The sequence below is a fragment of the Mustela putorius genome, unplaced genomic scaffold (genome assembly GCF_011764305.1).
Source record: "Mustela putorius furo isolate JIRA1106 unplaced genomic scaffold, ASM1176430v1.1 tig00537248_pilon_pilon_pilon, whole genome shotgun sequence".
Lineage (NCBI taxonomy): Eukaryota > Metazoa > Chordata > Mammalia > Carnivora > Mustelidae > Mustela > Mustela putorius.
Window position 1 is genome coordinate 6,894,004 of NW_025422387.1, and position 27,767 is coordinate 6,921,770.

The 27,767-nt window shown below is 42.4% G+C and overlaps 1 protein-coding gene across 5 annotated transcripts; it reads right to left on the reverse strand.

The window, feature by feature from the left end:
- Nucleotides 1–547: 547 nt before the first annotated feature.
- On the reverse strand, nucleotides 548–27,760 carry LOC101672981 (BRCA1 associated protein). Of its 5 annotated transcripts, none has more exons than XM_045073547.1 (13): nucleotides 27,508–27,759; nucleotides 25,398–25,559; nucleotides 24,502–24,700; nucleotides 23,848–23,904; nucleotides 22,997–23,186; nucleotides 17,345–17,458; nucleotides 15,526–15,674; nucleotides 10,950–11,025; nucleotides 10,151–10,289; nucleotides 9,661–9,770; nucleotides 8,671–8,760; nucleotides 3,278–3,381; nucleotides 548–1,059 (listed from the first exon to the last, which is right to left on the reverse strand). In XM_045073547.1, the coding sequence occupies exons 1-13, from the start codon at nucleotides 27,587–27,589 to the stop codon at nucleotides 696–698; spliced, it is 1,836 nt and encodes a 611-aa protein (XP_044929482.1). In that variant the 5' UTR covers nucleotides 27,590–27,759; the 3' UTR covers nucleotides 548–695. The 5 variants fall into 5 exon arrangements, with proteins under 5 accessions (XP_044929482.1, XP_044929484.1, XP_044929485.1 ...); XM_045073549.1 differs by lacking the exon at nucleotides 27,508–27,759 and adding an exon at nucleotides 26,997–27,374; XM_045073550.1 differs by lacking the exon at nucleotides 27,508–27,759 and adding an exon at nucleotides 26,124–26,337.
- Nucleotides 27,761–27,767: the final 7 nt, after the last annotated feature.

The following is a 27,767-nucleotide window of genomic DNA, read 5'->3' on the forward strand; positions in this document are numbered from 1 at the left end:
CATCAAAAACAAAACCTAGAAGCGCCACCATTTTTCCTACCCTGGGTCTGCTCGGCCTGCGGGGGATGTTTGTTTTTCCTGGCTAGCCCTGGAGCAAGAGGTGGCCGCTGGTGACAGGCTAGTGACCAACAGTTTACAGGCCCGGCCTCGTCTCATGGGACCTTTAACCAATTCTTCAATGCCCAGATGCAGGGAGGGATGACCGTGACAGGCGACTAATGCTAGGGAATTTGCATAAATCCTCAGTGGCCAGTGCAAACTTCTCTTTAAAGCAGCTGCTATGACCTCAGGTAATGTGACCTTTGAGGTTCCCCGAAAAAAAAAAAAAATCGTCATCTTGAACCAGACCCCAGAAGTGAATGTCAAATACACCAACTCAATAAATACAATGGAAAAATGCGCAGCAGAGCTGGGGCTTCTATCAAGTAGGAAGGCAAAATGGCCATGAGAGCGCCTGAGGCTAGTGAACGATCATGGTGGGCAACGGCAGCCAGCTCTGAAGCCCCGGCCCGTCTCGCCAGCTCCGCCGGCCGCCGGGCTGCAGTCCCTGCAGCATGTGCCCGCAAAGAAAAGACCCAAACAACGGCGGCTCCGTCCTCACTTGTACTTGCTCAAGGTCCACCCTCACACTGGAGCCCCAGCGCACCCCCGCCGCGCCAGGGAAAACAGTCTCAGGGACGTCTGTTTCCCAGAGGTCACTTGCCCCTCTTGCTGCGGCCTTTCCTGGAAGGCAGCTTCCCACTGCCCCCCGAAGACGGGGGGCTGGAGGCCGAGGCCATGGCGATGTTGATCTGTCCCTCCTGGATTTCCTGCCGGGTCTCGGCAGGCAGGTGGTTGATCTTCTGCTGTGCCTCCAGGTAGAACATGACGTCACGCAGCTGCTCCTGGATCTCCGTGATCTGCAGATCCTTCTGGTCGCAGGTCTCCTTCAACACCCTCTCCTCCTCCTTGAGTTTGTTCTGCAGGAGGACCTGGTTGGCTCGCAAACACTTGTTCATTTCCTGCTCCTCTTTGAGCTCTGTGGTAAGTTTGGCCACTTTCGTGTTTAGTTGGGTGCACCTTTTTTGCAAGACAAAGGAAGACAAAAGCATGGTTTTAATTTGCTGACACGGTCCCCTTTCTGCTCTGGGATTGAACAGAGGCGCTGTGATCTCAGAATCCATTGAGGGACTGGACTCCTCCCTCCTGCGGTGGAAGGGGACTGGTTTGCTGCCACTGCAACAGCTTTACAAAGCAAGGATTTTGCTCAAGTTAACAGCGTGGCTTCGGGACAATTTTTCTAAGCATCGGATATTTTTCAATTGCAGAAACAATTCTGTGATTCATGATAAAACTCATACCGCTTCTCTGTTTTGCAGTCTGTGGTTAAATAGGTGTCTCAGAGATAACAGCTACGATAAAGAAGTTATGAGGAAAAGTGACATTCTCCGAGAGTCAAGTGCTCTGATCTCACTGCACTTGCTGGAGGAGAGTTTTCAAGGATAGGAGCGCCCTATTCTCGATGTTCAATCTTACTCATAAGTAAAAAATTACAAATTAAAATACCACCTGGGATACCATTTTTATGTATCAGAATACCAGAGAGCTCAGATGTGGGGAAAAAGGGACTTGCACACATTGGCACTGGAGCATGAACTGCTACAAACTCTTTGGAAGTCACCTTGGCAATACCCATAAAAATAAAAATTTCACTGTGCCCTCTGCCACACCTATTCCAGGAATTTATCCTACAGAATATATCCCACAGCACTATTTCAGACCACACTGAAAGAAACATGGAGAAAAATGCTCACTGCAACAGAGTTTACAGTAGTCTATGACTTGAGACAACTTAAGTTGTCCATCAATTATTATGGGACCTCCAGACAATGGAATACTGTGCCGCCTTTATGAAGATCAAGATAGCTCTAGATGTGCCAATATGAAAAAAAAAAAAATCCCTAAAATGGAGTATTTTACCAAACAGAATACTTAATATTATTTTTTTAAGAGAAAAGATAGTGTATGTGAGATGTTTATACAGATACAGCAAAAGATTTGGAAGAGGCAATAGTTACTGGTACCACTAATTAATAATGGTAACCTTTAGATACACAGCATGATCTATAGGTTGGAAAAAAACCTTCCAGTTTTAATTCTTTCATGTAGTTTGTTAGGGAGCTGAAAGTTTAGGACAGTATTTTAATTTCTCTTAATGCCGTAGTGTTGTTTTTACAGAAGTTTAAAAAACACACACACACACACACACACACACACAAAAGCCTTTGAGCGCCTGCTGGCTCAAGAGCACATAACTCTTGACCTCAGGGTTGTTAAGTTTGAGCCCCCATGTTGGGTGCAGAGACTGCTTACAAAGAAAATGTTTAAAAGAAACAAAACAAGACAACTTTGGTGAAGAGTATTGTGGCTGATGAAAAAATTTTGAAACAGATAATGGCAATAGGAGCAGGATGTCGTGAATGCCATTCAATGTCACTGACAAATTTCATGTTATGTAGATTTTGCCACAATACAAAAAAACAAAAACAAAAACAAAAAACTATTACAATAATCCCTACTTTTGAATAGCGGGAAAACAGGTAAAGGGGAAATGGGAACTTTTTGCACAATCTTGGCAGCCTCTGTAAAGCTGAATTTCTTCCAGAGTAAAGGTTTATTTAAAACAAAAACAAAATAAAAAACAACTTTTAAAGCTATATCCTCCTTAAACTGGATAAACTTACCTTTATCCATTTGTCTGGAGGTAAAAAAAAAACCATTATATTTGTGAGTATACTTAAGCTAGAAAGGTAATTTCAATCAGCAGCAACGATCTTCCCATACAATAATAGTAGAGTATGTTCTTGCCACCCTGTTCTTGAGCTTTTCACACCATAGTCTACAAATTTGGCTTTTAATTCCTGTCTAATCCCAGAGTACACACCACCTCTGGCTTAGACAGTCGCTCTCTTAAGTGCCAGTTCTCAGCCATATGGCTCAGAGAAGCTGAGGCTCTGAGTACAAGGCTGTTGCTTTCTCGTGGCAAAAATGAAAGATACCTGCACATACAAGAAGCACAGACATCAGAGGAGAGCACTGCATTCCACACGGCATCCACCTGGTGTGAAACGCTGTCGTCTTTAATAAATGCAAAGTCACAGTAAGTTTGCTTCATATATAGAGAGACCCCTGAAAACCTAGTTGACAGACACACTTGGAAAGTGTTAGTGAAGGAGATTACCTGTTTATGAGCCTGTTACAATGAAAAAGCTAATTAAAAGAGGCCAATTACACCTACTTTCTTTCCACAGACTGCTTTTCTTTTAGGAGATCATTTAGTCTATGCTCCAGATTATCACATTTCTCAATTGTTTCTTTAAATTTGGTCTTCATGTTGTTAATCTGGAAGAGCAAACAAAGGTCAGTTTCACTTCACAGAGGCATAGCTCCTGGTCTCTGGGGCTAACTTCACCACTGTTTCTTCAATTACCTGTCTATAACTTTGACAAACCGAACTAAAAAAAGGTGAGACAATCATTTGAAAGAATTCCTGTAATTGAAATAAACATTTTGAGAAATCCTTTTTCCCCCTTACTGTTTATCTATACCAGGATAATCAGGAGCAGCGGAATGCCAAGCGGAAGATGCAAAAGTAGACTTGGGCAGTCAAGCAGGAGATGGTCTGTCGGAGGCCAGACCACAGAATTCTCTTCTATTTTTTTTTTTTTAATTTTATTTATTTATTTGAGAGAGACAGAGTGAGAGAGCATGAGGAGGGAGAAGGAGAGATTCCCCATGGAGCTGGGAGCCTGATGTGGAACTCGATCCCAGGATTCCGGGATCATGACCTGAGCTGAAGGCAGTCGCTTAACCAACTGAGCCACCCAGGTGCCCCCAGAGCATCCTCCTCTTAACTCGTCATTTTTTTTCCTCCTGAGATCACATTCCAAAAATTACTATTCAAATAATCTAACAAACTAATCTAATCCAAGAAAATGGTGATAACTGATTTTAACTGTTCAGGCTCCCCCTTTCCCAAACTCCTTACTAATTTTCTCAGGTACACAAAGTGACATGGAACATAAGTGGTTCTTGTTTTGAGTTAATTTGCAAATGCAATATAGAGAGAATGAATTCATGCTACATTGTCTTAGAAACTGAAGAGAGGGTGCCTGGGTGGCTCAGTGGGTTAAGCCTCTACCTTTGGCTCAGGTCATGATCCCAGGGTGCTGGGATCAAGCCCCGCATCGGGCTCTCTGCTCATCAGGGAGCCTGCCCCCCCCCCTTTCTCTGCCTGACTCTCTGCCTACTTGTGATCTTTCTCTCTGTCAACTAAATAAATAAAATCTTAAAAAGAAAGAAAGAAACTGAAGAGAATTTAAAAATTCTGGTGTATTCTGTGTTGGAAACCAAGAGACTTTTGAAGTCTAGCTAAGCAGATGCTGGATTCACTTGGGTGTGACGATCTACACAACTGAGAAGTGCTTCAGCTCTACTGATATACGGACAGACACAGAGAGAAGATTAGATGGGAAGGAGAAATAGCAAGGCTGCGTGGATCATGAGGCAATAATAACAGGAACTGAAAGGGACTGAGAATTTAAATCCTATGGCCCACATACCAGCCAGGTGTTTTGTAAGCAATATCCCTTTATATTTTTCAAGAAGCTTTACAGAAACAGGCTTATAGAAGGGTGAGGCAATCTGCCTAAGGTCACCCAACCAGAGCATGGTGGGTCCAGGACTCGGCACCAAGTCTGAATCTAGAGCCAAGCTCTAGACCTCTCTGTACTACACTGGAGGCCACAGCCATACAGCAAAGGAAAAACGACCCTTGGGCAGAGGCAAACTCTCAGCAATTGTCCATCAGGTTAGGAAAAGGGTCACTGCTTTTAATATACTTTTAAAAACTCGCCACATGGTCTAACAGATTTCTAACAGCACTGTTTTTTTTTAAATAAGAAAATACCTGTAGAAATTAACTTTATAGCCAACTTCTGTTAAGTTGGAAGAACAATTAAAGCAAGATTCCTCTATGTCATGAAAACAAAAATAGCTTAAAAATTGCTCTAATTGAGGCACCTGGGTGGCTCAGTGGGTCGGGCCTCTGCCTTCGGCTCGGGTCATGGTCTCAGGGTTCTGGGATCGAGTCCCGCATCGGGCTCTCTGCTCAGTGGTGGGCCTGCTTCCCCTCTCTCTCTGCCTGTCTCTCTGCCTGCTTGTGATCTCTCTCTCTCTCTCTGTCAATAAATAAATAAAATCTTAAAAAAAAAAATTGCTCTAATTTGGGGTGCCTGGGTGGCTCAGTCAGTTGGGCATCTGCCTTGAGCTCAGGTCATAATACCACACTCCTGGGATCAAGCCCCATGCTGGGCTCCCTGCTCAGCGTGGAACATGCCTCTCCCTCTCCCTCTGCCCCTCCCCCCATTTGTGCTCGCTCATTCTCTCTCTCTCTCACTGTCAATAAATAAGTAAAATCATTTTTTTAAAAAGATTTATTTATTTATTTGACAGGCAGAGATCACAAGTATGTAGAGAGGCAGCCAGAGAGAGAGAGAGGAGGAAGCAGGCTCCCTGCTGAGCAGAGAGCCCGATGTGGGGCTTGATCCCAGGACCCTGGGATCATGACCTGAGCCGAAGGCAGAGGCTTTAACTCACTAAGCCATCCAGGTGCCCCAATAAGTAAAATCTTAAAAAAATTTTTTTTAATTGCTCTAATTCTAATTTGGTATTAATTTCCTCCCCAATATTGTTTTAAAATAAAAGACCATTTGGGCGCCTGGGTGGCTCAGTGGGTTAAGCCGCTGCCTTCGGCTCAGGTCATGATCTCAGAGTCCTGGGATCAAGCCCCACATCGGGCTCTCTGCTCAGCAGGGAGCCTGCTTCCTCCTCTCTCTCTCTCTGGCTGCCTCTCAGTGTACTTGTAATTTCTCTCTGTCAAATAAATAAATAAAATCTTAAAAAAAAAAAAAAAAAGATTTAAAATAAAAGACCATTAGAATCTTTATACATCTTCTCCTAAACTGACTCCTGTTAGTTAGGGAAATTGAAGAGAACAAATATGACTATCAAAAGGAACCAAACTGTGTTTTGTTAACTGGAGATACTTAGGCCAAATGCACTTGAATCAAGATGAAACCCAAGTAGCCCCCAAAAGCTCTCTAAAATTGTTACAGACAAAAGTTACAATGGTTTAAATCAGTGCTTTTTAAAACCTTTCTGACCATGAGCCCGCAGTAACAAATACTCAGTATACACACAACTGACGCCAAGAGCTTCACAAAACAGTATTAAATATGATAATGTGCTCTAATATTTTATATCCACCTTACCTGTTTAATAAAAATGCCAGCTATCAAACTCATTTCATGATCCACAGCTGGAAAAATACTGATTTACATGGAGCTCCAGGTCCAATGAGAAAAGACAGATCTTCAGGGGAATTCACTGTCCTGTCTGCCTGCTCTGTGTTCTTCCTACATGGCCCCACTAAAACAAGAACCTTCGAGTGGACATGAGCTTCTAGAACAGACTCTCACACGCTATAGTAATCGTACTCCCTGAAGGATGCTGGTGGTAGGGGCAGAACAGCACTGTAACAAGCCCCCAATGAGGCCCATGAACAAGAATCTCCACCAGTGAAACCCACGGTCTGCTACTGGATCTCTCTGCACACACTCTCCTGCTGGAGGTGCCAGTGGACAGAGGACTGGTCAAAAGGAGGACCTGGCAGAACAAAAAGCCTGCAGCATCCGTTGACTTATGGATAAGCGACATTTGTTACTAGAAAACAAAACATCCTTTTCAAGCCCTTCCAGCTTTTATGGAGGGCTGCCCTTGCCTCCATCTTAGCTCTACACAAAAAAACCCCACAAGTTTCAGCGTTTAGCTTTCCTGCCCCTTGACCTGCTTTTCATGGGCATTTGTTAGGGAATGCAGTTAATCCTAAGGAATCTGAAAAGGTGGAGAGGACCCTAGGCTTAGCTCTCAAGGGTCTACGTGAAGCACTTCAGGTATATCCCCTGTGCACAAACCCATTACTCAGGCTGTGCAGAGTTGCCAATGTTAGTCCCTGGGACTTCATAACTTGACACCAAGTGGCAGTGACCGTGCTCTGCTTCCTGAGTGCTGCTGGAAGCATGTCTTTCTCATATGTGCTCCAATCAAGGCCTATTCAGAACTAGTCCATTAAGTGACCCTGAGTGCCTCTGGAAAGGCACTTTCATCACTTGGAAGGTTCTTGTAGGAACTATATCAAGAACTTATAACTAAAGATCATGTCAAAGCTGGTGTTAAGCCTTAATTTTAGAAGCCCGATTTCTCCTCATTTGTAGGCATATCCAGAAACTGGGGCCAAAGGACTTGGCCTATGTGTAAGCCTGGCCCTGCCTGCCTAATTCCAGGGTAATCCTAGCCACCACACAGATGGGACCCAAGCCTGGCTCTGCAGTCCCTATATGAAGGTCTAGTTAGTGCTAGGGACACACAAAATTACTAAAATCATCATTAAAAATAATTTAAAAGCCTGTATGGACACTGTTCTTAGAACCTGAGGAAGGTTCTTGGAGTCCCCTGAAGAGCTCACTAGTTTTCAAACTCCCTTCTTTGGAACTGGCAGGGTTCCTTGTATGTGCTGGAGGCAACGGGAAAAAAGCAAGTGGAGCTCTGTGCCCTCTGTCTAGGTTTCCACCAAAATCATACCACTTTTCTCTTTCACCTGCTGGAGCAGTGAACTGGCAATTTCTTTAAAGGATTTTGTTAACATCTAAAAACCTCTGCCCTAGATAAACAAGGAACCATGGGAACCACAGAAGCTTTAGCACCTCTGTCTTCCTTTCTTCTCTGCGATTTCGAAGAGCTCGGCACCATCGTACTGCCACAGAAGCCCACACGCAGCTCCTCAAAGCAGCTGTTCCCAAGCTGACAAACCAACTGGCAGACTCAAATTACAAGCCCTCGTGTACATACTTCTGTTTTTTTTTTTTTTTTTTTTTTTTAATGGAATTGCACTAGGCACTAGAAAACCTGACAGAAATTAAACAAATCTTTCCCCACTCAAAAATACCAAAATACTCAGGTCTTTAAGCCCAAGTTTTCCTTTTTTAGGATATATAACAGGTATTTCGTTTCTTCCTCACCTCATATTTAATGTAATATTGAGCTCAGCATACAATTCTAATCTATTCGTCTTCATTTACTGATCCTAGGTAAGAATACATGTTGGCTTCCCTCCCCTTCTTAAATAATGTTCAGCTGGCTGCATTTACAACAGCATATTTTCGTCTCTTCCTTTTCCTCTTTTTGACTAATTTCTTTCTTATTGTGGTCTAGAATTTCTTGTTGCCTAAAACTGCCTTTAGGGGCTAAGTCTGTAATATAATGATGATTCATTTCAAGCACTTCTCTCGGAATTCTGATCTAAAGTTAGATTACTGGGGTGAGACAACTGATTCCAAATCTTTCTTTCTTCTCTCGGCGCACTGCATCCTCCCCTCCCCCGTGCCCCAGCTTTACTGAGATATAACTAAAGTATAACAAAGGTTTCTTTTTAGAAGCCAAACAATTCTCTATCTCTGTATCAGAGTAAGGAAGATTCCAGCATTCCTCTTTTCTTGTACCCTGCCTTCTCCCACCCCAACATCAGATAGCCCTGCCATGTGGCACGTCAGCAGCACCAAACCAGAAACTTACTTCCTCTGCTGTGTCCTTCTCTATCCGAACTATCTTGTTTTCCCAGTAGATTCGCTGAGATTCCAGCTGGCTTGTTAGTAAATACGAATACTAGAAACATAGAGAATAGACACCAAAACATTAATCACTAAGTTTCTTCAATTCAATTAAAACTCAACATTTAATCACCTAAGGAAGAGTAGGTTTAACCATCAGAATGTCTATTACATCTTGGTTACACTCTACTCAACAAACCAGGGAATATAGAGATGTCAATTACACTCCTGTCCTGGGGCTTACCATCCAGTCTGGACAAGTAAGCAGAGAAATGCATGTTAACAAATACATTTCTGTTCAGGCTAACTTAAAGAACCACAGGTTTTTAAATCAAAGTATAAGTGAAAACTGCTCACCCCTCTCTAGGAAGCTGTCCCTGTCCCACCCGGCCTTGGGTTAAGCAGTCCTCTCAGTTCCCTTAGTACGGTGCCTATCATTAACAGCACTTAACCACCAGGTCTCCCTGACAAGACTATCAACTTGTTCAAAGTGAGAGTTCTACGCTTATTTCTGTAGTCCCAGTGCCTGGCACATGCTGGACGTCAAGAAACGTTTGCCATCTGACTGCATGGGTGGATGAACAGTGCAGTGTTAACAGCAGAGAAAAGATAGATGGCTTATGACAGTAGGGTCTGGCAGGGCTTCTGAGAAAAGGGGAGATTTGGAAGGGCTTTCGACAGACAGGAGAAGGTAAAGACAGAGAGCTGATTCCAGAGAACTACTGGCCGCATGTGTGAGCTGTAGACATTCAGGAACTCTTCAAGATGAAGCAGTCACATCAATGAGGCAAGGGTGCAAGGTATGGACAGATGGAGCCGATGGAGCCTTATGGAAGGCTCTGGGGTATTACGTCAAGAGATGTGGGCCAGGGAGTGGCAACACCACATCTGCATTTCAGAAAGACAGTAAAAAGAAGTAAAAAGATACTTAGTAATTACTAATAAAGTATCTTACCTCTAACTGTAAGGCATCTATTTTCTCTTCCTGGCAGGTATCACCCTCACATTCATACTGTACGATTTTTCCATCTGTTTTACTTGCAACCAGTCGATGGACATAGTTATCTAAAGAAAAGAATGAATGCATCAATCAAGGCTGGTTTGGCTTCTTTCTTCACAATGAAAACAGTCTGCATACACTCTGAACTTTGACAAATTTTTGTTTTTATGTGTTCTAAATTAAATGCATTGTGATACTGCTGTACAAGTGGGCTAAATCATTTGAATTTAAGCAAGAGTGAGAGGGCAAGTGTGGCAGTGTTAACTCTTTTTATAATGTGCAATTCGGGCCATTCATAGGAAATAGTGCCCTATGGGGCACCATGAGAATTTGAGTTTGCCACAGCTGTCAGGAAGATTTCAAGCTGGAAGAGAAAGCGGAGAGGTTCTGAGGGAGAGATGGTCATGCAGAATGATTCCGAATTAGGAAATGAGACCATGTTCACCTCCGGCATAGTCCCAGACTCGATGGTTGGTGAGCTGCATGGCATATGTGTGCTGCGTTTCCTCAAAGTGCTTATAAGCATGTCGACTCACGTACCGTCCACATCCTATGTGGCCACATATTAAACAAATCCACAGGTTCTGTCAGAGAAGGTAAGACCTTCGTTAGTTATACAAAAACACATGACTTGGCTCACTCAGAGTGGGAAGGGGCCTGACAGAGAATGAAGCTGAGCTGTTTCTACAGGAGTTTTGAATAAACATTTTTATTTATTTTAAAATTTTTATTTACTTGACACAAAGAGACAGACACGAGAGAGGCAACAAACACAAGCAGGGGGAGTGGGAAAGAGAGAAGCAGGCCTCTCGCAGAGTGGGCAGCCTGATGTGGGACCTGATCCCAGACCCATGGGATCATGGGATCATGACCTGAGCAGAAGCCAGATACCTAATGACTGAACCTCCCAGGCGCCCCTAAATCTATGTTTAAAACCCAAAAAGCAAGCAAGGATGCTTTTACGGGCCAATCATTTTCTCCTTCTGGGTTTTAAGGAACTCTAAGTAAACAGCAAGACAAATATTCACAGTTTATCAGCAAAAGTCTAGTCCTCTTCAAAAACCAAAGAATAAAAAGCAGAGAGTATTTTGCTTAGGAATATAACATAATTTATTTACACATCTTGCCTGACTATAGACAAAAAAAAAAAAAAAAAAAAAGACTCAGCCTGAAAAAGAATTGAAGCAAACCCCAGACCATGAAAGCCGTGCTCACTTCTTTCCCAGCAGTCGGCCAATACTTACTTCCTGCACACCACACTCGAAACACTTATTCTCTTCCACTGGCTCTGGTGTTTGGCAGTACCGGCACACGGGACACCTAGACAGGACACCAAACGAGAATGGTACAGACGGAATACAAGAGATGGCTGTTACAGAATCAAAAGTCAAAAACTGCATTTTAAATCTTTGGTCTCTTACATACTACATGTTTATCATAACTAATGGTATCACTCAAGAATGCAAGTTACTCTCCAAAGAAATGAAAAAACAAAACAAAACAAAATCTTGATGAAAGAAGAATGAAAGGAATGAGTCTTAATCTGCTTCATGCCTTCTTCCATTTTTCCATCTGAAGCTTGATCAAAGAATTAAATGTGTACAGGTTAGAATTAGGGACTTTAGATAAGTTAATTTTATGTCCAGATATCTGTAAGGTATTTTTATTTCAAATCATCTACCTTATTTCCCAAAGATCTAAATCACTCAAAAGGTACTCTGTCTTCTCTAGGTTGCTCCCAAGAGTTAAAACTAAAATCTGTAATAAATTTCACTGAAAGTAAGTGAATACTGGAACACACATGGCATGTTAGCATACAATAAATACGTGGAAGAGGACAGTAGTGCCAAGTACTCAAGTTTCAATTTACAAGAAGTCAATTAAAATAGCACTGAAGGCAAGCTCACAGAAACAGAGAGCAGAAAGGTAGAGGGATACCAGGGTCTGGGGGGAGGTGGAAATTGGGAGGTGTTGGTCAAAGGTTACAAGGTTTCAATTATGCCAGACTGAATCAATTCTGGAGAACAATTGTTCCTCAGTGTGACTGCAGCTGACAATATTATATTGTTTTTGAAATTTGCTAAGAAGATAGACTTTGCGTATTCTTACCACACACACATACACACGAAAAATAGGAAAATGGTAAAGGTGTGAGGTAAGATATGTTTATTAGCTTGGTTGTGAACACTTCATAAAGTGTATGTATACTGAGTCATCAGGTTGTACATTTTATTTATTTTTAAAGATTTTATTTATTTATTTGAAAGAATAAGGAGGGGGAGCAGCAGGCAGGGGGAGAAACAGACTTCCCGCTGAGCAGGGAGCCCGATGCAGGGCTTGATTCCAGGACCCCAGGATCACGACCTGAACCGAAGGCAGATGCCTAACTGAGTGAGGCACCCAGGCGCTCCAGGTTGTACATTTTAAATATACAGTTGTTTTTAAGATTTTATTTTTAAGTAATCTCTAACCCCAACATGGGGCTCGAACTCATGACCCCAAGATCAAGAGTCACACACTCTACAGAATGAACCAGCCAGGCACCCCTAAATACATATAATTTTTTGGTGATCAATTATACTTCAGTAAAGCTGGGGGGAATGGCCATTAAAAAATCCATTAATAGGGTGCCTGGGTGGCTCAGTGGTGAAGCCACTGCCTTTGGCTCAGGTAGTGATCCTGGAATCCCTGGATGGAGTCCCACATCGGGCTCCCAGCTCCGTGGGGAGTCTGCTTCTGCCTCTGACCTTCTTCCCTCTCATGCTCTCTCTCTCGAATAAAATAAATAAAACCTTAAAAAAAATTCCATTAATGCCTTTCTATTATACTCAAGACAAGTAACACTAAGTACCAGTCATGAATATTTCTGTCAGATGGGCAAAAATGATAGAAAGCAGGTTATAATTGAAGCTAATTATGAACTAGCTCTAAGAAGAAAGAATACTTAAGATATAACTAGTATTCATTTGTTACCCAACTGAGTAAACAAAACCAAGTAAAGACAATTAGCAGGAAGAACATGAGGTTCTTATCACATATAACAAAGCTTGATCTATATTTCCTAAGAGAAAGCTAAATGCTAAATGACCTAGTCTCTACGTTTAGTATCAAAAGAGAAGCCTGATATGCACCCAGACATGATGCTAACAGCAGCATTATCAACAATAGCCAAATTATGGAAGCAGTGTCCATTAACAGATAAACGGATAAAAAAAAGATGGGTCATATACATACAATGGAATATTACTCAGTCATCAAAAAGAATGAACTCTTGCCATTTGCAGCAATGTGGATGGAGCTAGTGAGTACAATGCTAAGCAAAATGGGTCAGAGAAAGACAAATACCGTATGATTTCACTCATATGTGAAATTTAAGAAAACAACAAGCAAAGGGTAGAGAGAGGGAGAGACAAACAAGAGACAGACTCCTAACCACAGAGATCAACACACTGATGGCAACAGAGGGGAAGGGGGGAGGGGAGACGGGTGGACTAGGTGACAGGATGAAGGAGGGCGCTTGTGATGAGCACAGGTGATGTATGGAAGTGCTGAGTCACTACACTGCACACCTGAAACGAAGGTAACACAGTATGTTAACTGGAATTTAAATAAAAACTTCAAAAAGAGAGAAGCTGGAAGACAAATGTGAAGAAACAATGAAATGGCAGCTGTAACGAGCAGCGAGCTGTCTTGTCTAAGGTCCAGACTAGCTCTGTGTCATTCCTTTGGTCTGTGTGGCAGCTGCAGTAGTGGTTGGATAAAAAACAAAACATGAATTTTGAAATCTTATTTCCTGTATTATGTCAGAATGATCTTTCTAAAGTGTAAGTATGATCCTGAGGAAAAAAAGGGAAAAAACTACAAAAGTCACCTTATCTGTACTATACATGTTGTATTCTGTTAACATACCATCTCATTGATTACAAGGTCATTAACGTTTACTAAATGCTTCCTTCTCCTTAAAAATAACTTGAGTTGTCATCTTATTTTCCTGAGGAGATATTTGGGGAAAACTTCCCAGAATGTCCTTCTCTGACATCGCCATGTGTTCAAAAACTACTCTTCAAGACTGCATACCAATGCTGCCTCCTCCATGTAGCCCTTCTTGAATATCCCCCGTGGGAAAGCCATCTCTATTTTCCTCTGATTTCTACCTTGAATTGTACGCACTTATATCAGCTCCCTTAGCTGACTGAACTTCCCCGAGGACGATCTATGTTTGATTCTCTCCGGTCAGCGGCCAGCAGTATACAATGCATGTGCTGAGGCTCAAAACATATTTGCTGAAGGAACTGTGTATTTTTGAGGCTAGCTGCCAGGTCTGTCTATCCAGAGGCTTGAATTCTAGTCCCGGTCTGGTCTTCTCTGCAAAACGCTTTCAACATGCTGTTTTTTCATTTCTGGATCTGTTACTTCCTCTCTAAAACGAGGAGGCTGGACAATATGGTTCCTGAGCAAACTTCTAAACTTTAAACTTTAAAATGCCATGCTTCTGGGGCAGTTAACATGCACTGAGAGTAAAACTGGAGGGCAGGGGACCAAGAAGTGTCCAAAACTTAAATGGTATAGCAGACGGACACAAAATACAGATGAACACTTTGTGGAATGCACACATCTTAGTGTGGCTTTATTCAAGGCGAATTTAAACCTGGACAATTCTTTGAAGAGCCCCCACAAGAAACCCCAGAGGGAGCTTTAGAATTAGGGCAAGATTCATGTCAAGCTAAACAGGCTAGAGAAAACCCTGGGTTTGTTTATCTGCTCAAGAGTATTTTTTGAGCTCCTACTATGTGCCAGGTTTCCTGCCAAGGGTGAGGGCACAGCAGTGAGCAAGCCAGACAAGGTCCCTGCTCTGTGAAAGCTGCCATTCTTTTGGTCACGTCAGGGTAGAAAAGAGATTCCTATGGATGTTCGCCTTTCTCATTTCTGGGCCTTGACATGTGATCTTCCCCTTCCCATGCACACCCGCGCACTCACACTGCCTTCTCTCAGGTGCCCCCGTTTCCCGGGCTGACACCTCTTCAGCTTCCTGGAGACTGCACGTCTCAGGCGGCCCTGGCTATCTCAGGGCCCTAGTTCTCCAGTCATAATGCTGCATGCTGTTCCTTCGTAACCCGTTACGGCCACTAACTGTGTGCTTGATTATTTGATTCTGTCTTCCTCTCTGTAGTGGGAGACCCAGGCCAGCAGCTGATTTACTTTTCTAGCTAAGCCCTACAGCACAGTTTATAAAAGGAACAACTCTTGATTTAAAAGAACAAAAACCAAGGTATAGTTTACACCTCAGTTCTTTGCCTGCGCCATGCCACCCTACAAATAAGGCCCCTTCTACAGTGGGAAACAGGACGTATGGGTGGCGTATGGGTGCTTCAGACTTAGTGACTGCTATTACTACTGGCCACTGTGCCGCCACCAGCATACAAATCTGAAATGTTAGACCACAGTCCGAATGGTAAGAAAACCAAAGTAAACAGTCAACATCAGGTGATAAAGGAGATTTTAGACCTAGACTTCGTTGAGGTAGAAGAGCCTCAAAGGCTCTTGGAAGCAAACAATTCATGCTGCTTTTGGCAATCCCACACAGATTCTGAATCAACATACTGAGGAGGAGGTGTTGTAAGAATGCTGACTGCTTACCATATGAACGGAGGCAAGGGAAGTAAAATGGAAGGCCCTTCCGGGTAACCTCTTCACTGCTGTGGTGCTCACGTGAACAAAGTCAAGCACTTGGAATGGTTCCCTTTTGGTGGTGGCTATTTTTAATTCTGGGAAAGGGGAATAACGGGCTTTGAGAGGTGGGGGACTAGCTCCTACACTCACGTGGTGTCGTCCCAGCGCTGCAGGCACTGGCTGTGGAAGCTGTGGTTACATAACGTAGTGAGGATGCCGTTCACGGACTCGTCCATGCGCTCCAGACATACCGTGCACTTGGGGAGCTCGGTCAGATCCATCACGGGGAGGCTGGCGCCCTACAGGGAAACACCTCATGTAAGCCTCACTCTTCATCCGTGGTTCTAATATATATGGTTTTAACACTAGTTTTCCTGCTGCTTTTTGACTCCTGGCAGGATGCTGCTAACACTTCTGCTCTGTGCAAATAACTTACGTTGGTAAGATTTTCATCACAACAAATACTGACTGAGCACCTATCTTCCCGGCGCTGTGCAAGGCACTGGGGACAGGGTGACCAATAAGCCAACAAAGATCCCTGCCCTCACGGAGCTGGTACTCTGGAGGGGAGACTACCACCAAAAACTTGAAAGAGAATCTAAAGTGTTACCAGACCCTTGGCTCTACTTCTAAGGCTCTGTAACTAGAACAGAACACACATGAATAAAAGCAATGATTTTTCCACAGAGTAAGTTAAGACTTAACACTTTCTATGAAGTGATAATAGTATCAACAACACTGATTTGTTCATTTATTTAATACACACTTATTGAGTCCTTGCTATGTGTGCCCAACACTGTTCTAGCTGTAGCACAATGGTGAGCAAAACGGACACACTCAGTCCCAACCAACCAAGTCAGGCCTGTCCTCAAAGAGCTTAAAATCTGCTATAGAGAGACAAAAATCAAATTTTTAAAATTACCAGTGATCATAATCATAATGCTGCTATAATTACAAGTACCAGTGGTCATAAGTGCTATGAAAAAAGGTTAGGAAGCTATAGTAGGGTATGAAATAGGGGGCATAATGGTCTGTAGGCAACCCCTGCTCCCCCCCCAAGACAGGTAACTGACATGAGCCCGCCAGGTGAAAATGAGCAGGAATCACTGAACCAAAGATGGGGAGGTATGCACAGAAGGACATGCTGAAAAAAATCACATTTCTCTATGGTCCCTGAAGAGCAGCTTTTCACAGGAACTCTCTCAAGAAGCCACATTCATTTAGAGGGAAAAAAATCTCTAAAACTGGCACAAACGAAGGCTGATTATATCATCTGTCAATTTTTATTTTACCTAATCTAATGATAGAACAATCAAACCAAAACTTATTTCCATCAAGCCGATTTCAAAGTAAAAACACCTTTCAGGTCTACCTTAAAAGAAAGAAAATCTTAAAAATATAATAGAGCTGAACCTACTACTTACTTTATAAAATGATTTAAGTGAACACATTTTGTAGGAAAAGGTTCCACGGAGGGTGGCCAACCAGAACAACTATAGATTGTTATCCAAACAGAATTAAAAATTAGCACAGGGACCAAGGGTTGATAGTTAAAGTAAAAATGCTTCTTTTAGGATCCAGGCCATCTGAATAGATGAACAGTCAATTTTGATAACACAGATAATTTTAACATTTTGGGATACTTTAAAAAAACTGAGATAAAATTCACTTAATATAAAATCTGCCATGTTTAAGTGTTCGATTCAGCAGGTTTTAGTATAGTCACAAGGGTGTGCAACCCTCACCACTAATCCTAGAATATCCTTCTCATCTCCAAAAGATATCGTACTCAGTGCAGTCACTCCTCATCTCTCTCTTCCCTCGGCCCTGGCAACCACTCACCTGCCTCTGTCTCTATGGACCGGCATACTCTAGACACTTCCACAGGTACCCTAACATTCAACCTATGACATTCACATGTGTGTGTGCTATACACACACACAAAAACACAAGAAAGATGTACACTTACATCTTCAGATTTCAGTACTTCAGCCCTTTCCACATACACCAGCTGGCAAACATCATCTTCTATTGAGTTGAACTGGCGGCCATTGCACGCCATATAAAAACTATCTGCATCAGCCTAGGTATACCAATGGAGAAAAGGAAAAAGTTAAAATAAACATCCTGCAAGTGTGCTTTTTATTCAAGATGCGTAGCTTCAATTATTCTCTTCAACAGCGTTTAAAATTTATACTTAGTGGAGAGAAAGCAACCACCAAAAGCACCATCTAAGGAAGCAGGCTCATTAGGTGAGTCAAACTCTGCGAGTCAATATCCTGCGTTTCTACAATGTTTCCTGATCTACCGCAGTCTTGCTTAAACCAGCAGAAGCTGCTGAAGTGCAATAAGCTGACAGCCAATTCGACTTTAATACTCAACCAGCAATGGCCATCATTTCCCTTGATATCAGTATTTTTTCCTCGAATCAGCACTTTCTCAGCAGCTGAAAACAAACAGTTGTTTTTGCAAAGCTTAGAACTCAATCATAATGGACGACTGTTAGGAAAGATTTCTTTTTAAAAAACATCAGGATCTATGTTAGAGAGAATAAAGGACCAGAGGGACTGGTATGGAGTGAAAAGCCAACTCCTTTTCTTCAATAAACCAAATAATAATAATAATACATCACAAATAAGGAGGTTTTAAACAACCTAGTACATAATATCAAAAGCAAAACCCTTGGCCAAGATCAAGAGGCCCAAGATGAACCAGCCTTTAAAATACTTGGAGTGGAAAATAGTCAGGGGAAACAGGCCCCTGCAGATAAAGCTCTAAAGGCACCTGTGCATCTGTGAATACGAGCACAAGTAAACCCAAACTTCTAGAATAGCCTTAGTAGAAAGGAACAAAGACATGATGCCAGTTTTTAAACTCAGCAATTCTGAGAGGCAGGTGGGAGGCCAAGGTTTGTCTAGGTTTCAATCCCACATGGGCATTAACCCAAACATAACAAGTCGTGTGCTTTGGCCCTACCGACGCAGACAAGCTGCCTGGGGGGAAGAAGGGTGTTCTGCCAAAGGAAATGCCACACTGTCAACCTCTAGCAAGAGTTTCACCTCTGCACCATGCAAAAAGTCTTGCCTGTCTACCCTCAGGGGATTCTGAACCTTACGGCAAAAGTTTGTGAGCTTTTCTGTAGCTTTTAATTTTACTTCAATGATGTAATTCAAGTGTGGATTCTTGATTTATTTATATTTTTTAAATATGACCAGATGAGCTAAGCAGCTGAGGAAAGATAATCAATTCTGGACACAGTTTTGTTTCGTTTTGGAGGGTGGGGCAGGGAGCCTCCCTTTCAGGAAACAACCGGTCTTGGTTACAGTGCATTTTAGCTCCAAAATATGAGGAGTGCAGTTAATAAATGTCTTTAATATTAAGATGAGGCAACCTAAATTGGCTTCCCCCATTCTCCAAGAGCAACGTCTTTTTCTTGAAATGCTTTGGATGAGTAAGCAGTACGGTGAGCAAGTAGGTTTGCATACCAAGGGAAGTGACTACCCAGAAATAAGGCCACCGGGAGCGGGCTACACCTGTGCCAGTGAGGAGAGGCAGACCCCTCCCCAGACCTCCGGCTCTGTAAATGCTTGCTAAGCAAGCACACTTCCTTGGAGGAAGGGACAAAGTCTGTGATACTGAGCAGATGTCAAAATCTACTCACTACCAGATAAATGGCTCTTTTCTTGGGGGAGTTGTTTATCCATGACAAAGAAATGTATTTTTTGAACACATGGATCTCTTTGTTTAAAATCTCGTATTGGAAATGTAGCTTGTCTGAGTATTTACTGGGCACCCAGCATCTGCCAGGCACTGTGCTATGTGCTAGGACCAGAGGAGAGAACAAAATACGCATGGTTCCTACTTCAACCCACCACTGAAATGCACAAAACAAAAGCCTGAAGCTAACTGCAAAAAACACAGAAGAAACAGCTCTTTTATTTAAAAATGCTTGCATTGTACAGAGCCCAACATTTTAAGAAACCCTGCTTTTGGTTTTGTTTTTGGTTGTGGTTTTTTTATCCCCCGGAGTCTTGTTCTAATTGTCCTCTTCACAGGATAAACTCAGAAAAAAAAAAATCCATTATGATCCGTGTTCCTTTACTGTCACAGTGATCAACTACAGTGTTAAGATCATGTTTTTACTTCTCAAAAGAGAGGTCTGCTGGGCTGTCTTAAGCACGCGAGTGAAAGTGAGCCTGCACACTCTACTGAGAAGTTCTCTTTTTTTGTCCCCAAGAACTACAAAACTGAACCCCCTCCTGCCTTCCTGTGTCCTGATGAATTATAAATTCCTTACCCAAAGACTAAGTTTCCTAAGCATCACAGTACAACTGTGTAAGCTTATCACATTAGAACACTATAGCATAAAGCCGAGGCCAACAGAAATTCCAGAGCTTTTAAGAGATACAGAGAAGGGATTACTTTCAATAAAAATTCTCTGCTGAAAAAAAGAAACGAAAAAGAATATAGTCAGTTGCCTAGGCTATGGAGTCAGGCTGCGTGGTTCTGAAATTTAACTCAGACACTTATTAGCTGTGTGGCTTTGGTCAAGTGACTTATCCATGCTTGTTTCCTCAACTATAAAGATGAAAGTAACAACACCTACCTCACGGCATTGTTGAGAGGACTCAAGGAGCCAATGCATGAAAAGCATTTAATAGGCCTGGCATCTAATAAGTGCTCAACAGCTGGTACCTATTTGAGCCAATTTTTTTCATTAGGGCCCAGTATTAATTTAACAACTTAAAGTCTTATACTAGGAGGGTATTTTTAGATCTTAGAAAATCGCTGATAGGATAAGCTCAGGCCCTGAGATGTAGCATTAGCAATAAATAAGACAACTCACGTAGGTCAAGGGTTCTAACCCCATGGGGAAGAGCTAGTACAATGTTTCATAGCCTCTAACATCCATAAGCTCGTACAACATGCACTTGGTCAAAAGACAGAGGTGAAGAGACTGCGGAAAAATCCATTAATAGTAACAGAAAATTTCCACAGCATTACCTGCACACTATAAAGGGTGGTCCTTGCTACAGTTTGTGGGTTTAGCAGACTTTAGACTACTTAAAAAGTCTAATACGCTTTTAAACCTTTTTCCCCATTTTTTTTTTTTGAAGATTTTATTTATTTATTTGTCATAGAGCACAAGCAGGCAGAGCGGCAGGCAGAGGCAGAGAGACGCAGGATCCCTGCTGGACAAGGAGCCAGATGCGGGACTTGATCCCAGAACCCTGGGATCATGATCTGAACCGAAGGCAGTGGCTTAACCGACTGAGCTACCCAGGTGTCCCCCCCAATCTTTTTTTTAAATTCAATTAGCGAACTTATAATACATCATTAGTTTTTGATGTAACATTCAATGATTCATTATCCCTGATCTGTTTCAATGACTTTTCCTGTGTCATTTGCTGACTGTCCTGTCAAGTAGAAGCTATAACTAAAATACTGGCATTACACAATCTCTTGCCAAGTGATTATCTCCCCCTCCCCACACTTTTAACCACTCCTAGTAAAAGAAGAGTATGCTCTAGGATTAAAAGTGAGGGTTCAAATCCCAGCTCAGTCACTGAGGGCAAATCACTAACCTCTCCGCAGTCAGTTTCCTCATTTGTAAAACAAGGATAATAACAGTACTTACTTACTTCAAAGGGCTGTAGTGAGGACTACATGAGATAATGCACATTAAGCACTTAGCAGAGAGTGGTATAGCACAAGCAGTAAGACTGCAAATTATCATCATCATCCTTGTTATTACATGTGCTACCATATTTAAAAGATACCACTTGCCCACTGTTTGCAAAGTTCCTCAATGACCTTGGAAGGTCTCTTGACAGTCAGTGAACACAGCTGCTGAAGTGCTTTTCCATTCTCACTGTCAACTTGTGAAGTCTAAGTCTGTGTGCAGGAAAGTTCAAACCTATTTTAAACGTCTCACCTCAATGGTGGGGGGATATTTTGTAAAGGTTAAAGATACCAATTGTGTCCCCTCTCATACATAGAGCGCTACACTAAGGGTTCTCTTTCTGTGCCCCGTGGAATAGGCATAAACATAATCCAATTCTCGCTTCTCTTAATTTCCTCCCCATGGCCAATGAATGGCTGCTACTGCGGTCAACTCTGGATTTCTGCACGGAGGAAGGAGATGACAAATGGACCTCGTGTCATGGACTCCCTTTCACCCACAAATCTTGGTAACCGGTCAGAGGCAGTGGCAAACAATCTAAAGGCAGACCAACTCTTTGCCAATCTGCAAGCAAGAACTGTTTATCTGGGCCAAATTCAGGAAGGCTGTTTACCAAGGAGATAAGAAAGAAGTAACTTTTGACAAAGGTGCATTTCAAAACCTAATGAATGAACAAATAAAACAGGTCATTAAAACAACAACAGCAACAACAACAAACCAAAACCTACAGATAGGATGTCTCTTTAACAACCGGGGTAACAGCTAAAGCTTACCTCACTCTTAAATTCATACAGAAATACATGTACTATTAAGAATGAATAAGTAAAACCGGGACGCCTGGGTGGCTCAGTTGGTTAAGCAGCTGCCTTCGGCTCACGTCATGATCCCAGCGTCCTGGGATCGAGTCCCACATCGGGCTCCTTGCTCAGCAGGGAGCCTGCTTCTCCCTCTGCCTCTGCCTGCCATTCTGTCTGCCTGTGCTCGCTCTCTCCCCCTCTCTCTCTGATAAATAAATAAAATCTTTAAAAAAAAAAAAGAATGAATAAGTAAAACCAAGAGACTGTCTTCCTAACATCTTTAGAACTGAGGCACACGGAAAATGTTGCTTAATGTGAAGAGTGAAATGAAGCCAATGTCAAAATCTTCTTACATCAAAAATATCTATAATCACGCGCAAGTACTTTTCAAAACTGAAAATATCACCATCCTTTCACTGTTTCTGTGTCTCTGTTGCAGTGATTTCCAATCAGAACTCTTAAAGCATCTTTAATACTTCAAGGAATATCCCCAAATCCCTCATCACCAAAATTAAAAGTATAAAACATTTTATTTTCTAAAATGTGCCAGAGAATATCTTTTAAAAAGAGAATGAGGGGCGCCTGGGTGGCTCAGTGGGTTAAAGCCTCTGCCTTCGGCTCAGGTCATGATCCCAGGGTCCTGGGATCGAGCCCCACATCAGGCTCTCTGCTCAGCGGGGAGCCTGCTTCCTCCTCTCTCTCTGCCTGCCTCTCTGCCTACTTGTGATCTCTCTCTGTCAAATAAAAAAAAAAAAAAATTTCTAAAAAAAAAAATAAATAAAAATAAAATAAAAAGAGAATGAAAGAAGCAGGGCACAGTGTTATAAGGGCAGATAATAATATAGCATCAATTTCAAAAAGTTTGGGGACTACTACTCTACTGGCGTATTTACTGCTGGATAACCAAACACATACAACCCTAGATTTCATACCCAATCTGCTTTATAAAAACATTATGGGTACGAATTAGCATTGAGTGTCTGCTACTGAATTTAGAAAGGTTTCTAGAATAACAATACCCTAGAAGAATAGGTATATCAAGAATCTTAAAAGCAAAATATAAATCACGCACAGATAGCATCACACAGTTTCAAAAACACAGTTTCTGTGACAAAGAGATTTTTAATATCTTAACTTTTACCTGTGCACTAAACTTTATCAGCACCATATACTGATTTGGAGTAGAATCTCTGATGATTTTCATTTGTTCAATGACTTCATTAAAGGGGGCGACAAACTTCATAAGGTCATGACTGGTCATTGTAGCAGGGACTGTGAGAATACACAGCATGGCACTGCGTCTCACATCTTCTTTTAAGGAGGTCATCTTACTAATAAGACAACAATGAGACTGTCTTGAATGGATGAGGTATGGTTAGTTCAGACAACACTAATCAGACAACTTTTATGCCCAAGAAAATAGAAAAAAAATAAACCTTATACTTCACAGATTGATTTAAACAGAGTGCTACAATACCTGAAAACACACACGACCTGGGTAAATGTAGAATACCTTCAACACTGTCCACAACAGAGCTTAACGCAAGCTGTGCAGTGGCCTGGATCACACCCACCACTGAAACTTTACTGAAATTCTTAACCTTCAGTTAAAAGCTTATTACAAATATAAATCTGCAATTTGTGTTTTATTCTCATTAGCTTTTCAATAAAAATCTCTCATTTGGTAACTCAGAAGCACAACTCTATGTTTTTTCCTTAAGTTTTAAAATCACTATTCTGGAAGTTAAAGAAAACTCCCACAAAGGCAGAGACACCTAGAGTACAGATCAATCTACAAGTTCATGGGCACCTCTAATTATGTACTTCTCTCAAGCGGTCTAGAACAGGAGTGTTCTAAATATAAGAGCATCCAGAACCATGAAGATGTGACGCTGAAGATTACAGAAAGTGTAGCTGGGTTGGAATAGCTGGAATAGGAAATAGAAAAAACCTCCCACAATGCAATTTGCTTTTGAAATGCTGCAAACTTACTTCAACAGGTGTGATCCCATAAGGTGACCTGAGTATTCACTGTTTCCCAGTGGGGACCTAGCAAATATGTTAGGAGGACAGGTTTTAAAGAGATCAGCTACCAATTATCCAAGGGGCTGATGACCCAGCTTATAGATTACCCAGCCAAACACTTTTTTTCCTTTGGCTTCTTTTAAGTTTTGTGTGGACCACAAAAAAGGGTAAAAGAGACAATGAAAATGTAGTCCATTAACTGACTTAACAGCTTCTTAGGAAACATATGAGGGGATATGAGACTGCAATGATATTATGAATCATTTCTAATGTTTTTATCCTTTTTATCTTCCTTCCTTTTAATTTTCCAGTCATCTGGCATGCCTACCTTCTCAGGGAATATTTTTTCAAGTGTATCCCCATGTTTCTTTTCTAAGAAGCTTTGACCCAATCTATAAGATTAACCAAATGTAAAACATCTAAGAATTCTCTAACACACATTATATGAAAGGTACTCTCTGTCTGAACCTTAAAATATCCACTGCTCTGCAGGGCAAGACATTCTTCACTGTCCTGAGACCCCCCCAAAAAAAACAAAAAAAAAAAAAAAAACCAAACCCCAAAAAAACAAACCAAAAAAACCCCACCAGACCAATTCAAGAGGAAAAGGGTTTTTCTTACTTTGTCTTGTATAGATGCATAATACCATGAACTATTTCAACTGATGGGTTTCCACTAAAGAACGAAATCTGGTCTGGAAGCTGTTTGGATGGAGAATCGGGAGCAGCATTTATGCATTCTACACTTGGATTTTTACTTCTCTGTACAGTGGGAGATGCTTCTGAAGACTTCCTTTCTTCCACTGTGGCATTCAGCTCATCTTTCATAAATCAAAAATTAGCAGATTACAAACTGATAGGAAATATGTGGAAGGATTCTCATTAGGTTAAAATTCTGAGTCAGAAAAATATACTTCAACAGAGAAATTGTAATGTATTGCATTAAGAACTATATTTACAGAGCAGCCAAGTTTTTAGGAGCATCTAAACTTGAAAGCACTCTTTGCCCCATAAAAATTTCACTAATACCCGCAGAAACGTAAGGGTGGCTCTTACATTTAGCAGTATCATAATAAAAACAGATGTCTTCCATCATGTGCTCCTAAATGGGATATTCAGGGCTATTAATTTGGAAAAACACATCTACCTGCTCTGTTCACTTCCACGCTGGAGATACAGTACACAGCCAGTCTCTGGATTGGAGTGAGCTGGCAGTGTGTGTACAGGATGAGGGGAGAGACACAACATGCTTATCTGGATTCAGTGGTTATCTGCCACTAACCTAGTTGGCAAGAAGCTCTCCTCACTGAATAAAGCTGTCAACCCACCTAGTTAGTATTAATTTAGGAGAAATGTCTGGAGATGCTGAAATGTGGCCTCACAATCTGATGTAAGGCACACAGGTAGTGAAAGATAAAAGTACACTAGAGGTCAAAATCATGGATTCATGGAATAACATGTATAAGACAGGCAACCAGGGACTTATGTTACACAAGTCTGGGGTTTTAGAAAGCATACCTGGATTGGACTTCATGGTCTCAATGATCATATCTGTCATTTCTCGACGGCCAAGATGCTGATGTATGATTGCTGCTTTCTCCCCTGGTGACTTCCCTTCTAAAGAGGCTACGGCTGAAGCTAGTGTCTTCTTTTTGATCTCCTCATCAGACATTTCCCCGGCTAAGGAACACATGAATGATTAATATCTGATAATAAAACAAGCTCTTCTACACTTTCAATGTATCCATCAATAAGCTTCCCTTTTCCCTCTGCTGCCCTCCTCCAAGATAATAAGGGGCTTTTGCATCTCTCACTCACCTCTGGGGCTCCTCAGTACCCAGTAATAAACACCCAGTGCAATAAATTCAGAAATGCGGGGTTGTTTTCGTGAAATCATGCACTTTAAAGCAAATCAATGAAAATAAGAGCTTTAAAGAAGGTTCAAGGTTCAGCAGTAATGTCAACAATGAACCAACATTTTAAGTAATCTCTAGTAAAGTGAAACTGTGTTGAGCACCAAATGAAGGTCTTAAATCCCTAAATAAAAATGTGAAAAACCTTTGGCAGCAGTCTTCTTAAAAACCCTGGATTAGTCTCAAGCCATGAATCATACCATGAAAATCTGTGATCATGTAAAAATGGAAAAGGAATTTGGAGACTTGATTGAAATACTCTTACTATAAGTTCCAAGAGAGCAGGAACCAGGCCTGTTTTGCCCACCACTGTATTATCCCCAGCACTTACACCACAGCACGTAGCACACCCTGGAAGGTCTTTGAAGTTTTGCTGAATCAGTGAATCAACGACTGGCCTGTGTAGAAGTGTATACGTGCCTAATGTCAATTTAGCTGACTTTCACAACTTAGGGATCACTTGTACTTGAAAGATGCTTGTAACCCATTAAAGTCATATTCAATTTTTAGGGGCACCTGGGTGGCTCAGTCGGTTAAAGCCTCTGCCTTCGGCTCAGGTCATGATCCCAGGGTCCTGGGATAGCATCGTGCTCTCTGCTCAGCAGGGAGCCTGCTTCCTCCTCTCTCTCTCTGCCTGCCTGTAATCTCTGTCAAATAAATAAAATTAAAAAAAATTTTTTAAGACATTTTCAATTTTTAATTTGCAGCTCCAAAATTCACACACTCAGGGGGAGTTTCTAAGGACACCCTCTCTACCTGCCCCAGGCTACCTCACAAACCAAAAAGATCCTCTTGTGATAGCTTTCCAAACTTTTTTTTTTTTCCTTCACAGCTTTTCATGGATGTAATTCCACATTCATTCTGTAATTATTTAATTCATCTGTCTACCTCATTTGAGCTGGTGGTGCCATTAAAGCAGGGACCATGTGTGATTCTGCAAACAACTAAAGTCCTAGCAGAGAGTGAGCATTGGGTAATTACTTCTTGAATAAATGTTATTGTTAGGAAATTGCTTAAGGTCCAAGGAACACAGTCACAGCTGCATTCCCCAGGAAGGGGGCTGCGGGGCTGGTAACGAACAGCTCAGACTCTCAAGTCCGGCTCTGAGTTAGAAGCCCAGTTTCGTCCCTTACACACAATTATGGGCAAGTCATTTAATCACTGGGCTTCGGTTTCTCAATCTGTAAAAAGCACGTACATTTACCTAACAGGGCTGGTGTGAAGATCATGAAAGACGACAATGCACACAAGGTGTTCGGTCCAGTGCTGCGACACAGCAAGTGTACGCACTTTAGTTACAGTCACTACTGGAGTTGCAGGGCGCCTAAACAGAAATTCTCCCAAAGAGGAACGATTTCATTAAACCACGAACCGTCACCATCTCTGGGATCCAGCTGCTGCCTTCACGAAGCCTGGAGGAGAGCGACTTACACAACTCGACTCCAACCCTGGGTGGAGAGGGCGACGCGCCAGGTATAAACAGAGTGCCCGTGGGAAGGCACCGGGAGGGAGGGACCGGGAGGGCTTCCCAGAGATGACATCCGAGAGGCCTATTTTGGATGGATGGAATGAGACGGATCTCAACTACCTCCGGGCTTCTTCCTGACACAAAGGCCCTCGCCGCCGCCTTTCCCCGGGCCGGTACTCTGGAAGGGCGAGCCTCTCGGGCCCAGGAGCGGGGCTAGACGGAAGGCTGCCGAGGCCGCGGGACTCACCGGCGGCGCTGAAGCCGAAGCCGGCGGGGACGGGCGAGTGTTCCGCAAGCTCCAGTCGGATGACAACCAGTGACACACTCATAGGGCAGGCGCTGGCCGGCACGGGCCCCGGCGGGCTCAGGCGACGCTGGGAGGCGAGCTGAGAGGCCGAGCGGCCCAGGGTCGGCAGCGCTGCCACCGCCTCAGCGCCGCCGCCACTGCCTCAGTAGCAGCAGTTCCGCGCGCTACCCTCCGAGCCCCAACAACCCTCACTTCCGCCT

Coding starts and splice junctions, on each gene's coding strand:
- LOC101672981 (XM_045073547.1), bottom strand. CDS start 27,589: ATGAGTGTGTCACTGGTTGTCATCCGACTGGAGCTTGCGGAACACTCG. Junction 23,905..24,501: donor ATGCATCTATACAAGACAAA/GTAAGAAAAACC, acceptor CATATTTGCTAG/GTCCCCACTGGGAAACAGTG. Junction 9,771..10,150: donor AGTCTGGGACTATGCCGGAG/GTGAACATGGTC, acceptor TCTTTTCTTTAG/ATAACTATGTCCATCGACTG.